This window comes from Bacillus rossius, chromosome 1 (assembly GCF_032445375.1).
Source record: "Bacillus rossius redtenbacheri isolate Brsri chromosome 1, Brsri_v3, whole genome shotgun sequence".
Lineage (NCBI taxonomy): Eukaryota > Metazoa > Arthropoda > Insecta > Phasmatodea > Bacillidae > Bacillus > Bacillus rossius.
Window position 1 is genome coordinate 70,377,785 of NC_086330.1, and position 18,530 is coordinate 70,396,314.

General features: G+C 40.6%; 1 protein-coding gene across 3 annotated transcripts in view; it reads right to left on the reverse strand.

Annotated features, from left to right (window-relative positions):
* Positions 1-921: 921 nt before the first annotated feature.
* LOC134537404 (uncharacterized) overlaps positions 922-18,530 on the reverse strand; it is a 103,166-nt gene continuing 85,557 nt past the window's right edge. For all 3 annotated transcript variants that reach the window (XM_063377795.1, XM_063377786.1, XM_063377804.1), the window contains exons 7-10: positions 17,009-17,275; positions 15,204-15,431; positions 7,199-7,364; positions 922-3,066 (exon numbers count right to left, since the gene is read on the reverse strand). In XM_063377795.1, coding sequence (XP_063233865.1) covers positions 2,948-3,066; positions 7,199-7,364; positions 15,204-15,431; positions 17,009-17,275 — 780 coding nt within the window. In that variant the 3' untranslated portion in view covers positions 922-2,947. The remainder of the gene's footprint in view (positions 3,067-7,198; positions 7,365-15,203; positions 15,432-17,008; positions 17,276-18,530) is intronic.

An 18,530-nucleotide genomic window follows, 5' to 3' on the forward strand; every position in this document is an offset into this window, starting at 1 on the left:
TTTTTACATCAGACAACACATCTAGTTAACGGCGGCCAGATGATTAAAATGCCAATAATCCATAAACTTTAAGGGGCTGTAAAATCTAAACAACTAGAGATAGAGCAAAACAAATTGGTATGGTTACTTACATCAATGAATAGAACAACCATGCCAAGTTTCGTCAAAATCTGAGACGGTGGGTGTCATGGTGTGGTTGAACTGACATGGAATGACCCTGTAGTGGTTTTGACCGCTGAAGTCTCTTGAGTACTAAGTACATACATAGTTGTACATTTTCATTTGCCACAACATGATGCTCTAAAAATGCAAGAAGATGGTAATGATATGTGTGCAAGTCTTGCTCCACAGTTATTTCAAATGACTCATGTAAATTTGGGTCTAGTTTCTCAAGAAGGATATTCAGTAGAAGAAAACTCCACTCAGAAAGTGGAAATTTATCAGCCCTTAATGCATTTAAATTCTCTTGCGCCACAATAATAAACAGGATTATGAGTCTGGTGAGTTAGAATTTACAGCTGAAAGATTCAGTATTTTTTGAACGTAGATTATCATGGTAGCAGCACTGCAAAGATTTTTGTATTTCATTTCCAGCTGGGATCAAATTACTTTGTAATTTTCGTTGGTGAGGTGCTTATTACTCACCAGCTCTCTTGGATCATCCTTCAGGCATCCACTCAGATAATGCAGTTTTTGCACGATGCTGAGTGAAGAATCTTGTACAATAGATTTATAAAGCAGTGAAAAAGATGTCCATTCTCCTTTGCTTCCCAAAAACATTGGCAAAGAAGTGGAGGCAGAATTGCATGTGAGAATGTTGCAAAATAGGTTAGTCAGCTGCTCTAACTGTACACTGTGACGCCGTCCCCGCTACCTCCGATTATATAGACGTGATTTAGTTAGGTTCGTGTTCTCAGGGAAGGTTCGGCCTTGTGGCTAGAGGTAGGGGTCAACGCAGTAGGGCCCCCCGAGCTGTTGAGGCCACTTGGGACGCCTGAATAATAACACAAAACCTCTTCAGATAGTTGGTGAATTTAATACAGCACAGCCCAATACATGGTGCTGCCCGTTCTGGCCGTAACGGTTTGCCCGACGCGACTAGTCACACGCGCAGCTCACTTCCTCAGTGGCGGCTCACGATTCTTATGCGCGTGAGGGGCAGACTCGTATACGTGACGCGAAAGTTACAAAAGACACTCTGACATGGCACACAATATTTTGAAGCACAATACACTACACTAATACCTAGCTCTGGATAAACTGGGCTAGCAACACGTAGGCCCGTGTCTCCGGCGACTCTACGTGGTGACTAGGTGTGTCCCAGGGACTGAATCGTTATTAAGTTTGGTGGCGCACTGCCGTACGACGGTGATACATAAGCCCTGACATGACGAATTACACTTAGGCGAACAACTATTCCACTAACACATTACACTTGATAAACTGGGCTAGCAACACGTAGGCCCGTGTCTCCGGCGACTCTACGTGGTGTCTAGGTGTGTCCCAGGGACTGAATCGTTATTAAGTTGGATGGCACGTGTCGCCTGCTGGCTGCCCCGTGCGGGCCTAAACTAAGTAGCCTGTAGGCTAGGTTGGGCGTGAAGCGCCGACGTAAAAACACATACTCTCCCCACAGTACTTACGTATGACGTAAAACACTCATCTCGGAGCACTGATTGAATTAAGTTAAGTACCTCATGGTAAATTTAGGCCGACCGCGGAACTGTACAAAAGGTTGAAAAGAAATTACACTATGGAAAACTACATGTCGGTGAATGCAAAGGTTGAACGTTCCGCGTTGCGCGCAGGCTGCCGGCCTGGTTGAGCTCTCGAAGGACACTAGCGGTGTCGCCGCGCGCGACCCCCCTCCCCCGCCATCCCTCCCGCGGAAACGTGTGAATTTCGCGGGAAACTGAACCGGCCAGGTTCGGGACAAATCGCACGGTGAAACATGGTTTTGCAAAGACTGAATTATTAATTAATGAAAAATAATGTTTAATAAAATCCTGTGGAAAAACATAATTATAACAATTTGTTGTAGTGCGGCGGAAGGATATGCCACACCCGGCCGGATCCTTCCGCCGGCGCAGCACTCGTTGCACGGCGATCGCCTCGACGCACGCACTACACTTAGCTGCGCGCACGGGCGCGTTCGGTGCACACGCTTCTAGGAGACGTTGATGAGGCATAGCGGTCTATGCGACATAGAGGAGCATTGGCGGTCGGCGTCAACTGATTATGCTCAATACGAAGGTGCCTGAAAAGCATTTTGAACGTCACAAAGACTGTTCTCAATTTGTCAAGTGTTCTTACTTTGGCTTTCGGCCGCACGCAAAGTACCTAGTTAGCCAGAGATTCTGCTTTCTTCTTTGAGACCTCGTCAAACACATTTGTAAATTATTTAAGAAGTTCCAGATTGCTGCATTTTTCCGTTAATATTGTATTAACTTTGTAAACTTTGTTCATATATTAATCAAAAACGATTAGCTGTGACTCGGTTGGTGATGCCGTCATGACAAAACTAGTACACATACAATTTGTAGTTATTTGAACATGTTACTCTTTAATCTCACACAAATTATGCTTCTGGTTGCTAAAATCTTGTATCTGGCTCGTAGGGCCAGATACAAGAATGTATTTTCACCACACATCAACACTATAAAGAATACACTACTGCCATCTTGCTTATATCCCAATATATATATATTTTTACCCACAATGCAAAGTACTACTGACAGTTGGTCAACAAAGTCATGAGAAGAAGCATTTATTTTAGTAAATATCACTTATGCTGTAACATATACTACAGGCATAGCAAAGAAAATAAATTACTAACATTTTTTTACAGTTCTCACTTTATTTTCAATAAAAATACACATTTGTTTGTATAACAGTAGGTACTTACATATTTAGGCATCTTATTCCAAAAAACTTAAACAATAATTTATCACTGATAAGCATGTTGCTTTTTAATAATGTTCCTTTGAATTTTTCCAAGTGGTGTTTTTGGTAAGAACTCAACAAATTTCACACCTCCGCGAAGTTTTTTGAAAGGAGATACTTCAGCTGAAACACAGATACATTCTGGTTGGTACAATGGTTTTAGCTTCTGTAGAAATGCAGTATGAAGTGTGTGAGAACATGAAGTAGCTTGGCTTCTGGGTTGTAGCCGAGTCCTTGGCGAATAATTCACAGACGTTTTGGTCGACAGTGCAGTCACCATCATCAGGGAGCAGTTACATACTGGTTGTACCCAGAAGCCAAGCTACTTCAGACAATGGCCGTGAAAGCCTGCGAACGAGTGAGAACATGTTCAAAAATTGGTGTAGTTATAGTGAAGTCACAAGTCTGAACTAGTAGATCTTGATTTTTATTAGTATTTTGAAGTTTTGTTAGCAGCAAAACAATTCCTAAACATAAAATTTTTGTAGTAACATCAAACTGAGACTTAAGTCCTTGGTAGATTGTATTAGTATCCAATTTTTCTTGTTATAAATATGACAATTAAAATACTTAATGTCTTCTATTCATTTGAAATGCAAGTTTCCTAAAATTTTCTCACATCAAATAGTCAAATTACAATATATTTCTGTGATTATGCTGTACTATTGATGATGTTATTAACATGGTGTCACATGTTCATTACTACTACAACATTCTTACGGGACAATCACTGAAATACTATAGGGTTTGGGATAGGGAACATTTACATGCTTGTTTTGCTTAAAAAAAAATTTCTTTATAAAAAAAACTTTCAGGTATCATATTTTATACTACAGTCCCACCTGGTTTAGTATATTTTGCAATAACACTTTTATGTCTACTAATGTAAATTTATGATTAAGTCATTTCTGGTATAATCAAGTGTACTAAAGCCTTACCTATTAGATAGGATCCCACCATAAAATGACCTTCACCGAGCTGGTTAATGGATGAAAAGTATTTTATATTCAATTAAATATGTCAAAAAATATATTGCAAATGTGTTGTCTAAAAAATTTCAGTTCAGAATATGATTAATTAAGAATTAAATTTTTTTTTTAAATTTTACACTGGTTTGGTTAATAGACAAGTTCCATACCAATCAAAAGTATGAAGCCCATAGAATATGCAAACGTTAGGTTGACTATTTTTTTCCCTTTACAACTCTTGGGTAGGCAGGTATAAACAGGTAAATCGATACTAGTAACTTGCACCGGTCTGGTTAATGAATTAAAATTAAATTAAAATAAAGATTATTTCATTACGAACACGGTGGTATAGGGTTGTCTGAATTCCGGTTGTCGAGTTTTAAAAAGTGAAATATTGCTGCGAGTGAATATGTGCGACTGAGAGGTCCCAACGACCATCCCATGCGATAGAAGAGTATACAGCATTGCAGCTGTGTGTAGTTCGTCCATTGAAAGAAAGAGAGTGTGCATGCTATTTGTCCTTGAAAATGAAAAGGATAGCGATAGACTCGTACATGACATATTTAATTGAATATAAAATACTTTTCATCCATAACCAGCTCGGTGAAGGTCGTTTTATAGCGGGATCTTAGACTATATTCCATTACAGAATGCAAAATCAAAGCGAGCAAAAAAAAAGCCGCGTAAGTGACAATAATTACGAACCATAGAAATGAATAATGGAATAATCTTTTATGACACACAGTTAGACCTGCTCAGAGGCTTCAGGTAACAGGATCTCCATGTTTATAGTGGGTAGCAAAGAATGTTTGATAGTAGTTTTTAACCCACGATCCTTTTCACATGAAAATTACACATTTTTGTAAACTGCCACCAAGAAGCCTTTATTTAACTACCTTCTTCTGTTTTCATGTATGTACTAAATTCTGTTATATTTTGACCTCTAAAAAATGTGTTATGTTACGCAATGTTTCAAATATGTAATCATAAAAAAATGTATTTATATGTTCATTTTTGTGTTATCTTTTGTTACGCAATGTTTCAAATATGTAATCACAAAAAAATGTATTTATATGTTCATTTTTGTGTTATCTTTATTAAGTAAACTTTCACATTGGACTAAAAGCAAAAAAAGAAATGAACATTGACTAATTTATGAGACATAAGTCTCATATTTTACAATAAAATAGATACCACAGAACAGCATACCTACCTATTCTGTCTTGCTAGCACCAAAATGAGAATAAACACTGAATAATGCATTTATTTTAGCAAATGTAGAATTCCTGCTTGAATTTATATTTTTGTGACATCTTACTAGAACATTAATAGTATTTTTTTTATAATCTACTGAAAGAAAAAGTACCTATAAAAGAAGTGAAAATATGTTTGATTGTTGTGGCTAAAAAAAGAGCATCCAAAAATGGTGCCTACTTTTAGCAAGCTGCCAGGGCATAGGTACAATTATAGTTGCTTGCTGCAACAAAATGAAAAATTTTACAGTCAAGATATAAAATAATTTTGATATTGTGTATTTTCTGAACAAAACCTTTAATTCATATTGTCATTTTCAACATCTCATTTTTGCCAAAGAAAGAAACACTGAGTGATACATAATTCTAGCGAGAAAAAAAAAAGTCACCAATGCAGTTGCAGGGTGACAAGTCTAGATAATGTTTACTTTCAAATATCTGAAGACTATCCACAAGCGATTTTGACAAACTTTTTATCGTAATTGGTCTAAAATTCAAAACTTGTGACATAAATTACAGGCAACAATTTTTTAATGATGAACCACTTATGCAGTGACAACTTTTGATCACCATGAATTCCTATGTGGATCCTAACAAAATTAAAAGCATTCATGAATTAATAGAATTGATGAAATAATATTTTTTTACTCTATCCCCATTTTTTATGGCTATCAAAGGTATCTAAATTGGTAATAAAATAATTTTAATTAAATCTTCACCTTCAATAATAAATGACACAGTTGCTGAAATATCATTTGAAGAACTACAATGTGATTTAAAAATAATTATGACCATCTATACTATTTTCCTAATCCTAAATTTCATGTTTGGATCTTTGGATAAAAGTAGGCTATGAAATACTAGGTAATTTTGCCCAAAGTTAAAAATTTAAAAAAAAAAAAGCCTTTGAGAATTTTTTTTATAATTTTATTAAAGGAATTAATTAAATGGAAATTATTTATTTTAAACATTTCCTTTTATAAATACCTAAGTATACTGAAAATAATAAAAGCAAATCATCCTATATATAAAACTAGTTTGACAGCAAAAAATATTAAATGATTAAAAAAAAATTTGAGAAAATGTGTGAAATTAAGATGATTTAGTAGTAGAAATTGATATACTGTTGGTATTCGAAAGAGCTAAGTTCAGACCAACATGTTTTTATCATTAGATGAATTACTATACAATTGTAATATACAAAAATTATTGTCACAAACCTCTTTATAATACGCCAACATTCTATTCCTAAATGAAAAAAATACATAAAACTGGATACAGATATTTTGTGTCTAATAAATGTTATATGAAACTTTGAAAATGTTCATAAGGTACTTATTGCAGTGTTCTGTTTGCAGTGTGATCAATGTAAGCATTATGTTAGAGAAATGTTCTGTATTAAATGTCTGTTGTTTAATAGCTACTAGAATATAGATGAATGTGATGTGTGACGTTATTTTAAGTAAACGCATAGGCATTCCAAATAGTCTTGGAACAAACCATTTGAAAGGGAAATACATTGAGTTTATTGCAGCCAAACTGCAGCTTCCACATTTGTTATATTTATCAGCTTAATACTTATGCATTTTTAAGAAAGCAGTTGTTAACTTTTCAGGGAATAATATTGATTTATTAAATTTTTGTTTGTACGGTTATTATTTTAAAATCAAGCCAATAGATTTTAACATCTAGCACCGTAAAACCTGCTTCTACAAAAACAGCTGGGGGATGTGCTTATGAAGCTAGCTGACCATTTTGAGCCGAAGCCCAGAAAATAATTGAAACTTTCAATTTTCTCCGCAGAGAAGCTAAATAAGAGGCGATCGCTGTTTATGTGGCAGAGCTGGCATGTTCCCTGACGTGGAACGCATTTGTGGGTTTGTGGGATTGGCTATTGATCGATAGTCTTTGTTGTAACCTTAATGATTGTGTGTTCAATAACATATTATTAGCAATTGCTAATAATGCTGCCTTTACTATGCAGCAGTATTATTAGATAATAAAACACTGTAAATGTATCCAGTGCTACCTTACCATTGAGGTACTCTTCTAGTTCCTTGGGCTCAGTCTTGGTCTCAGGCTGCCTCACCACATGTGCCTGAGGCACCTCCCCATATAACTCGTGAGGCACTCCAATAACTGCCACTTCTTTCACGCTAGGGTGGGTCATTAGTATCGACTCCAATTCACTTGGTGAAATCTGCACATGTGAAGACATGGGTGTTACTGCTGCATTCCCGGTGTCTAAAATGTTAACATGCAAATTACATATCATGAACCCCAAATGTATCATTGATGAAGCGCATGTGCACTGACTTATTACCATGTTTAGGCATTTCTCAAAGAAATTCTTGGTTGTAGTACAAGTATACCAGGTATTGTTGATCCATGCCATACTTAGAAACACCTAACCAGTCTTAAAAATATAGCTTATATAAAAATGTTTTTGGTTATATTATTTTTACATCAACTTTAAGAAGTTACATACCCCTATATATCTTCCTCCTTGTTCTTACAGGGCCTTCTAAGGAAAGGTACAGGGAAAGTATAGTATGTATAAAATACACTAGAGCACAGGAGGAATTATGCACATTCTTGTATATTACATAATTGTAGTGAAATCCAAACATATGTTTCTCTCTCCCCCCCCCCCCCCCCCCCCTTTTTTTTTCCATCAAATTCATCACATACTTTTAATCAAAATTTAAACTTTATCATTAAAATCAGACCTTTCAACAGTTTTTCAACTGTACTGATTTTGTTCCAGGACTAGATCACATTGTAAACACCAGCTCTGAATTAAATAAAATCATGCATTTATTAGTCATACTTGTTATGTAGATGACACTAATGCCGCACATCGCAGCCTTCATGGTACTCATATTGCACCACAACACAAGACCTGCCGCGCCCGTCGTGGCCGCGTCCCGCCATAATCCCCTTTTGTTTACAACATGTCGCACTGCAGCCAACTTACGAAAGGACACAACACCTCCTCCCTACTAAAAGCTCCCTATCACAGTACAGTAAAACCTTGCCAAATATCTTACTACACTATGCTACACTAGTGGTACAGTACATAGTCCTCCCACTTCTTGGGTCGGTGGCTGATTCTCTGTGGGTACCGTCGTGCTCCAGCCGCCTGGTCGCTCTCCGATGGTTCCGGATCCTGGGCGAGCCGTGCATTGTCGTTCCTAGAGTCACTGGTGCCTTTGTGCTCCCATTCCGCGATGGGCTCTCCCAACGCTGGTCCTCCCCTGATGCAGACGCTGGCTGGATCCCTCTCGATGGATTGCTGGATGAGCTGTTCCGCGTAGCTGGTACCGCTGCCAACGGTTTCATTCATCTTGAATCCGCGAAAGGGGTTTGTGTCGTCCTCGCAGCTTGCGGTGTCTTCTACTGCTGCCTGTTGCCACCTGTCATGGGTGCTGCGAGTGCCGTGCTCACCCATGGGCTGCTCTCCCCTAGGTGGAACCTGGACCGCGGCACATTTCTCGATTGCTTCATTGGGCCCTCCCCTCGCAGGCAGGTGCCCATCTGCCTCAGCCGATCCGCTGGGCACCCTGTGCCTGATCTGATCCTTGTGGCGCCTATGCTCTCCTCCGATGTCGTCCTTGACTATAAATATCTGGTGACCCTGTGTGCTTAGTACTGTCCCAGGCAACCACTTGGTGTTCTTGTAGTAAGCCCTGTACCACACTGTGTCTCCTGCCTTGAAGTGTCTGCTATGGCGCTCAGCTGGTGGCTGTACTGAGGGCGACTTGCTGGGGTTCGGTTGAATCAGGTCCAAAGCTGTCCTAAGGGCATGACCCATGAGCAGATCAGCTGGTGTCTTGTGACTTCCAGTGACTGGGGTGGTACGCAGTGCGAACAATGTTCGTGCTAGCCGGGTCTGCCAGTCACCCGTGCCCCCCTTTTTAAGTTTCCCTTTGACCGTCTGGACCATGCGCTCTACCTGCCCATTACTAGAGGGGTGAAAAGGTGTTGTGCGCACTAACCGGATACCATTTTTCCTTGCGAACACTCCCAACTCACTTGACACAAACGCGGATCCGTTGTCAGAGACCAAACATTCTGGAATCCCGTGAATGCTGAAAATGTCCCGCAGTTCGCGCACCACACATGCTGATGATGCAGACCTTACTATTCTGACTTCCGGCCACTTGGAGTAGGCATCAACAGCGAGAAGGAAAACCTTGCCCTGGAACGGGCCAAAAAAGTCTATGTGTACTCTGGCCCAAGGTTTGGTTTCTGGTTCCCAACTAGCAGGTACACGTTGGGGTGGATTTGCCCGTGACTGTTGGCATTGCTGGCACAGCCCTATCATTCTCTCAATGTCGTCGTCCATCTTTGGCCACCACATGTAGCTGCGTGCTATTGCCTTTGATTTCACCACGCCATTGTGAGCTGCGTGGAGCACTACTAACAGGTCCTGCCTTAGCGCCGAGGGGATAACTACTCTGCTGCCCCAAAGGATGCACCCCTTGTACAGGGACAACTCGTCCCGTCGTGTCAAGTACGGGCGGAGCTCATCAGCCACTGCGCCACTCTGTGGCCAGCCGCCACCGCAATACTTCTTGACCGCACCCAATACTGGATCTGCCTCTGTAAGTGCAGCAATCCTGGCTGCTTCAATTGGGGGATCTGGCAATGCCTCCAACATCAACACGTCTCCCGCAGCGGGCACTTGGACTTCTGTAAGCTTCAACGGCAACCTGCTTAAAGCATCCGCATGCGCAATGCTCTGTCCTGGCCGATATGTGATCCTGTAATCGAACATGGACAGTAACTGGCTCCAACGTAGCAACCTTGGCGATAGAAAATCTGGCGTTTGCCTGGTGGGGTCCAGCAACCGCAACAGGGGTTGATGGTCTGTGATAATTGTGAAGGGTCTTGCTGTCACATATTGCCTGAACTTTACCACCCCAAACATTACTGCGAGCGCTTCCTTATCTATTTGTGCGTAGTTACGCTCATGTTTGTGCAATGTGCGCGACCCGAAAGCTATGGCTTTCTCACTCCCATCCTCTTCCACATGAGCCAGAACTGCCCCCACGCCGTACTCTGAAGCATCACATGTCAATGACACAGGCCTCGTTGCATCATAATGTACTAAGACTGCGTCTGACTGAAGAAGCTCTTTTACAGCGTGAAAGGCTTCTTCATGAACCTCAGTCCACTCCCATTTATGCCCAGCATCCAGGAGACGGTAAAGTGGTTCGGCTATGCTGGCCTTACCCTGTAGGAAACGGTCGTAGAAGTTGAGTAGCCCTAAAAAAGCCTGTAGTTCCCTTTTGCAGGTGGGTGCCGGTGCAAGGTGTATAGCATCCACTTTGGCTGTCGTTGGGTGTATGCCAGCACTGTCTACGCTGAACCCCAAAAATTGAACGGATGATGCGGCAAACACGCATTTATTCTCCTTCAATCGTAACCCAGCTGCCTCTAACCGACCCAGGACCTGGTTGACCCGCTGCCAGTGTTGCTCAGCGGTCGCTCCCATGATGAGGATGTCGTCTAACAGCACCGCGACTCCTTCTATCCCTGCTAGTAAGGTTTCCATCAGTCTCTGGAACACCGCCGTGGCACACTTGATGCCGAAGGGCAACCGCCTGACCCGATACAGACCTTTCATGGTGTTTACCGTCAGTAGGTCGGCGGTGTACTCATCCACGGACACCTGCAAGTATGCATCAGCCAAGTTTAATTTAGTAAACATCTTACCACCGGCCAATTTGGAAAAAGCCTCATTTGTAGTTGGTAAAGGGTAAGTCTCGCTTTGGCACACCCGATTCACAGTACACTTGTAATCGCCGCACAATCTGACAGAACCATTTGCTTTGCATACAGCAACAATGGGTGTTGCCCACTTAGAATACGCTACTGGCTCAAACACTCCCTGTTCCACGAGTCTGTCTATCTCTTTGCTTACGGCATCGCGCAGTGCAAATGCCACAGGCCGACACTTACGAAAAATTGGTCTGGCATCTGGCTCAATGTCTAAGCTCACTGGGGGCCCTACATAGTGCCCCAGGTCTGCGCTGGCAAACACGTTGGGGTGCTGTGCGGCCATGCTTGCTGCTAACGAGTGCATGGTGTGCACCCCTTCTACTGAAATTCCGAGGGGCTCTAGCCAGCTCCGCCCCAGTAGACTCGGTCCACGCCCATCTGCCACTAAGAGTGGTAACTGTACATCTGCAACATTCGTCTGTACACGCACTTCCAGTGCCCCTAGTACCCGCAGCTTCTCCTGGGACCAAGTGTGGAGAAGAAGATTCGCGGCCTTAAGCTCTGGTCTGCTCGGCCATAACCTCTCAAATGTTTCGCTACTTATAACGGTAAATCCGGCCCCTGTGTCCACCTCCATTTCTAGGTCTTTACCGTCCACCTGTACCCACATTTTGAATGGCGGGTGATTCCTGGGGGTGCTTGCCTGTAACTGGTAGAGACTGTACAGGCTAGAGTGCTCGCCGGCTGGATCTGGTCCATCCGCTACATGAAAAGCCCCGCTACTAGGGTTTGTTTTGGCCCCTCTTGATGTCCCCTGCACCCTGGAACCGTGTTTCTGTTTCGATATGCATGCCCGTTCAAGGTGTCCCAGCTTGGAACAATAATTACATTTTGAGGAACGGTGTTTGCAATTCTCTGGACTGTGCAATCCATTACAGCGCCAGCAAGCCTGCCGCTCGAGTGTGCGCCTGTGTGGCCCGTCCTCACAACCCAGGTTAGACTTGTTCTGTCCGGTGTGCCGGTCCTTGGAGGTACCTAGGCCTAACCGATTTACTGCTCCCGTCAAACCGCTCACTTCCCCTCTTAGATCACTTGCGTTCCGACCCGCTGCTTCGGCCGCAGTCGCCATGTCTAGGGCGGACTGGAAGGTTAAATCAACCTTGCCCAACATTGCGTGCTGCAGTGTCCTGTCGCGCACCCCGCACACCAGGCGGTCCCGTAACACTCTGTTCAAATCTGTGAAGTTACAGTGGGCCGACAGACGCCGTAGCTCGGCCATATACTCTGAGATGGACTCACCCTCCTGTTGATCTCGCTTGTGGAATTTGTAAGTTTCCACGATTTCGCTCGGCTTGGGGTTGAAATGATTGGACAATGCTGCTAAAATGTCCTTAATATCCACTTCACTGGTAGCTTTCGGCAGGCACAACGACGCCACTAAAGTGTACAATTCGGCCCCGCATACCGTAAAAAATATGGCTCTCTGCTCCTCTTTGTCCGTAATCTTATTCGCTATAAACAGGTATTTCACCCGTTCCACGTACGTCTGCCAGGCATCCCGGCCCGGAACAAACTCACCAAACGAGTTCCACGACGCCATCTAGGTTATGCTGCCGCGGATTATCAACGTGCCCGATGCGACCCGAAAACGCGTGGTTATTCCGACCTCGTCGCCAGTGTTATGTAGATGACACTAATGCCGCACATCGCAGCCTTCATGGCACTCATATTGCACCTCGTTGTTCGCACACAACACAAGACCTGCCGCGCCCGTCGTGGCCGCGTCCCGCCATAATCCCCTTTTGTTTACAACATGTCGCACTGCAGCCAACTTACGAAAGGACACAACAATACTCATACTACTTACTATCCCTAAGGGCGCGGTTACACGGGACCCTGAACTACTTCAGGTGAACATGTTTAAGTAAACACGTTTACAAACGCGAAAGTGTACGGTTACACTGTAGTTGCTGAAAAGTGTGTTTAGCTCTAATACCGATTGTCTACTGTCAACGAATGACTGTGTTGTTGATCTCTATTTTGTAATTGTATCCAGAAAACGCGTGATTTTCTCACTTGTTTATACAGCATTATCAGCACAAATGGAATGTGTTTTATATTGCTCAATATTTTTTTTTTTACAAATCGGGAATTCAAACAACATGCACAGTAAAATTTTTAAACTTATTTATTATTATTTTTTGAGCGAGAGTACCTATCTCAGTTTTAAGAAAATTAGGATCAATTTATATATATATATATATATATATATATATATATATATATATATATATATATAAAATATGATCTGTTAATTTTTTTTGTTGCATTCGGTAAAATATTACTCGAACTTGTGCCAGAAACACTTTCCATCTTGAATTTCTGCAAAAGACTGTTTATATTCTAAACAGCCAATCAGAGGCTAATGTAGAAGATATGTCGATCTGAACTACTTTGCCAACCTGTTTAAGTTAAATGAGAAATGGCCTCGAACGAAACATGTTCAGACTGTGTGTAACCGCACTCAACAGCTGAACATGTTCACCTGAAGTAGTTCAGACTCCCGTGTAACCGCGCCCTAAGTGGCTAAACATTTAATCACTTTACCACACTCATGAATTAAAGTTTTAAGATATTTTAAATATGGTGAAATTTTATGATTATATAGGCCAAATTTATTAAAATAAACATAGTAGGTATTAACAGTAAACCATTTAAGCAAATAATACTTAGCCCATGGCATGTTTCAGGAAATAGAAATTACATATTGTGCCTAACTTTCTTTTTCTTTACATAACATTGTTTTTATTGCCAGAATTTCTTGTATTGTATCCCAAAGCAACCTGGGCTAGAATTCAAGTTATTTCTCCTCGAATGGGAAGTGTGTCTGACATTCCCATGAACTGATGGATTTTCTCTGAGTTTTCCTGTGTCTCCTACCACTATTGTTTACCCACTCATCTTATAAAGTGCATGTACTGTATTCCAGGAGATAATCCTCCTGGATAATGAATAATAATTAATAATACATGTATACCACAGACCACCATAATCTGATACATTATTGAGGACTAGATACCTACACTTGTCAATATTTTGCATTTAAGCTTAATTACTGTATTTTTCCGAACATACTTAGTCAGTTAACATACAAGTGGGCCCATTTCTTTTCAGTTCAAAGTTAAGGAAAAAAATAGTAAATTAAAAAAACTAAATAAAAATTTGCTTGCTTACAAATGATCTAATATACTGCAACAGTGTGAACCACCATAACCGTTTCCCCTGATCTACGTAGAAATCTGACTTTGTTAACAGACACCCCCCCCCCCCCCCCTCTTGTCATAAATGACATGTCGAGCCTGTGTCTGGGTCAGTGACTCAGTCCTCTACCCAGACTATAAACAAATATGTATTATAGCACCATCGACCAGCTATCGAACAGTCCTTGGGTAAGGTATGTATAGTGGCCCAGGCGGGCTGTCTGGAAGTCCTTGTTGGCCTGTTTACAATTCCACTAACAGTACCCCTTGGGAACCTACTGATCACATGATTACACATCTTCAAACATAGTTTACTTATACACAAATGTTTTTACAAGTGGCTACTCATCAATTTGTAGATTACAATTGTGACATTAATAAAAAGAATTTTTTACAGTTGTAAAATTTTTCTGACAGACATGATAAAATATGCTTTATTAAGATATGTACATCTTGTTTTCTGCAAGTTCTGAAATGCATGTACATCAAAAGTCCATTTATTTAAAATTATTTTGGAATTAAGTTCCGACATATTCGGGACAGTACAATATTTTGAAGGCCGATATATGTACTGGGATGTATTTGCATTCAATGTGATCTCATATCTTGCTGCTTTACACATTGCATCTGTGTTACAATTACCTTATTATTTTATTTTAAAGGTATTTTTTATTAATTATTTTGAGTTTTGAACATGGTAAGTACTAAGTAGATATTGTAATATGTGTTGTTTGGTTAGTCAAGTAAGAAATTAGGAATAATTTAAATTAAATTATTTGAATTTTTATCAAGACTGCCAAACTCAAATTATTATTTACTTTAATTATAGTTATTTTAAATATAAGAAGACAAAAACAAATGGATACATACACAGAGAGAGGCATCAAACAGGAATGTAATCTCTTAAACTTTTTTTCCTTTGTAAAGCAAACATAAATTAGAGATTGATTCATTGCCTTACTGAAGTATCAAGTATATAATCAATTAAATTATTTATTTGGTCATCTTTTTAAACACAGGTGACAGATTGCTGGCATTATTCCTGTACCTACCTGATATCCTTGATACTTGATGATATCTTTTAGCCTGTCCACGATGTAGAAATATTCGTCCTCATCATAATAGCCAAGGTCCCCGCTGTGGAGCCAGCCATCAGCGTCTATTGCATCCTGAGTTGCTTTTGGGTTCTGCATATAGCCTTTCATTTGGAGTGGGCCACGGAAGTATAGTTCTCCAAAATCATTTGGGCCAAGAGGTTTTAAAGTTTCTGTATCAACAACCTGGATCAACAAAAAAACCTACATTATTGCAAAAGTATTAGATTATTTGCAATAATTCATTTAAACTATTTAGAGCAGATGAATAACTTACCTAATGCACTATAGTTTTTTTTTTTAAATTTTATTAACTGTTAATTGGAAATCCTGTCCCCTATTCCAATTGTGCCTTAATGTGTTTGGTTTTTTATGTGTGCTAAAATCATAGAATTTTTGTCAAATGTTTGGAGATAATAATTTAACAAGTTAATTCATTGCTTGTATAGTATGTATTTGCATTGGGCCTGACAAGTTCCCAAAATAATTTTTTGTCTCTTCAAGGTCATATTCATACAAGTCAAGGATGTACACTAATGATGAGAATTTGATAATACTAATTTTCTTTCTTATTGTAAATTTTAACTTACTATTTACAATAGCTATTTGAAAATTAGCAGATGTAAACAATGCAGTTGTTTACCAATGGTTAAGTATGCATATGGACAAGTTCTTTTATTAAAATGATTTAATTTAAAGTAGTAATTTAATTTAAGATAAGTCCCACTTAATAGTTAACATACAATTTTACCCTTTTAAAAGTTTTCCCTATTGATAAGTCACCAGGGAATCTTAGTACCTACCTATCTTGAAAGACTTCGTATCAGGGTTTTACTGTAGTATATATTTTCATTCACTACTCAGGAAATGTTGAACATTCACTGCACTAATACTATGGTTGCAAAATGCTACATAAAATTTTCTGTACACGTTTTGCCAAAATTTGCTGTACAGATGAGAAACAGCAAGTACGTACTTACTATATGCAATATTAAAATTCCTTACTTGCATTCTGGCAGATCTAAATTCGAATCCTGGTCCCGCCAGTTGTATTTTGTCGTATGTGGATCTACCTATTAAACATTTTTCCTGAAATCGGGGTTATGGTGGTTAAGTGGTCAGACTGGTCCCACTGGTCCCACTGATGGGTTTTATCAAGGTGCTTGCATTTCCCCCTCCAAGATATTCTATTGCTTTTAAATTCACATCACTTCATCCCTCATCGTCTTAATGACCTTAATGTTGACGAGACATTGAACTACATTTCCTTAATGCATTTTCTGAAATCACATATTGGGATAGCTCATTACAATAGACAATAACAGATTCCTTTCCCAATGTCCTGAAAGTGTTCTGAGTGTATCCTCGTTTGGTATGGTTATACATCACACGATTATGCTTGGCTTCATCTGCTACGTTGAATTTAGTTTTAATCGGTAATTGCAGATTTTGATGAAATATTTTGAAAATTAGATTAAAGAAGCAAATCTTGTAGGTGTTACCTACTGGCTAAAATCCAGGAAACTAACTTATTAGTGAGTTACCACGACACAAATGGAGAGGCAAAAATTTTAATTATGAATATTTGTTTTTAATAATACTTAACATATTTTCTTTAAACATAATGTATTTAACACTCGTACGATGTTGAACTAACATAGTAGTTTGAAAATAGCTACTTGTAAGTCGATGAAACGCACCAACGTGACAGACCTTGTTGACAAGGTTGGGTCACGTGACCAAAGGGGTGGCTGACGGCTGACCTTGCACTGCATGCCCGCGCACAGTTTGCCGGAGGACGAGGGCTTGTCGGGCCGGCACTTGCCAGTCAGCACGGTGAAGGTGGTCTCGGTGAGGCCGTAGCTGTGGTACAGCGCCGCGCCACTGCTCAGTCTGCATACTGCCGCCCGCTGCATCTCGCCGGTCACGTGGCCGGCACCCGTCCACACTCGCGTCACGGAGAGTGTGTCCGCCCCTCCGGGGCCCAGCAGCGCAGGCAGCAGCGAGGGCACCAGGTGCAGGCAGCTTATCTGCGGCACATCACTCTAGCTGTGGTACCCATCGTTGAAGGTTTAGGTTTCCATTTTGTCACAAAGCATTATGATGGATTCAGATACTTATGTATCTACGTCGCTATATATAACTGATTTCCACAGAATCTTCACCACATAGCAGCATCAAAAAAAAAAAATATATGTGTTGACGTCGTCCGGGTTTTACCCCATCCAGCCCGATATGCCACAACCCCTAAACCCCCTCCTAACCCCACTGACATTTCAATGTTTCACTAGCGACGTGCGTGCCACGTTTGAATAGCGCACAAGTGCTGCGAACTACCGCAGAATGGAATGTTGAGTCAATGCCTCATTCCCTTAATAAGTAATAAGTAATATTTTAAGACTTTGTCTTTTGATCACCAAGGGCACATGATGTTTCAGGGTGCTTTAAAGACTCTTCAAGTTTAGTATTTTAAGTTATAATTTTGCCACAACAGACTCAGGCTTGCCGAATGCCAATATACTTATTTCAAATATTGGGTGCTCTAATATTAACACAATTATTACTTGTTAATTAATCTGAAATGACGATTTTATAATTTTAGATAGATATTTTGTTTTAATAGCACGATTCGGGGACATCCTAACGGTTTATTCAGCTTGGCGACAAAGCGCAGTCGACCTACCTCGGTGGCCATTGCTCTCCCCCCAGTCCCTCATCACCGCTACTCTAGGTAAGATTCTCCGGCACTGCGGGGACTTACATTTTGGTTCTGTCACGCCACTACAAATACTATGGTACTTCATTCACCTATACTTCAAATGCTTGCAGGCATGAAAGAGGCGGATTGTGGAATAATACACCAAATATACTGTTTTAGTGCCTCAAATGTAGTAAACTAATGTCACGACTTGATAGTCTAAATCTACCTTATGAAATCTGCACTGTGTCAGATAAGTGCAAGCAAGCAAAATATATGTTTGTAAAAATTCAACGGGCCATTGTTCTGACACGTCTCATCATAGTCGCTGCAAGTATATACGTGAGGACTGAAAGATGAGGCTCTCAGTCATCCTCTGGCTGTGGTGCATTGTTGATCATCTTTTTGACTAGTCTGGTGCATAAGTCATGCTACTACCTGTTCTTGTGTCAACCTGGATGGAAGGCCCCGATGGCAACGTTGCTGACAGCTCACGAGATTCCGATGACGACGACGCAAAACCTGTAACTGTAACCTGGAAACTGTATCAATAGTAAGTTACACCCACTGTTCCAGCAGAGCGGACA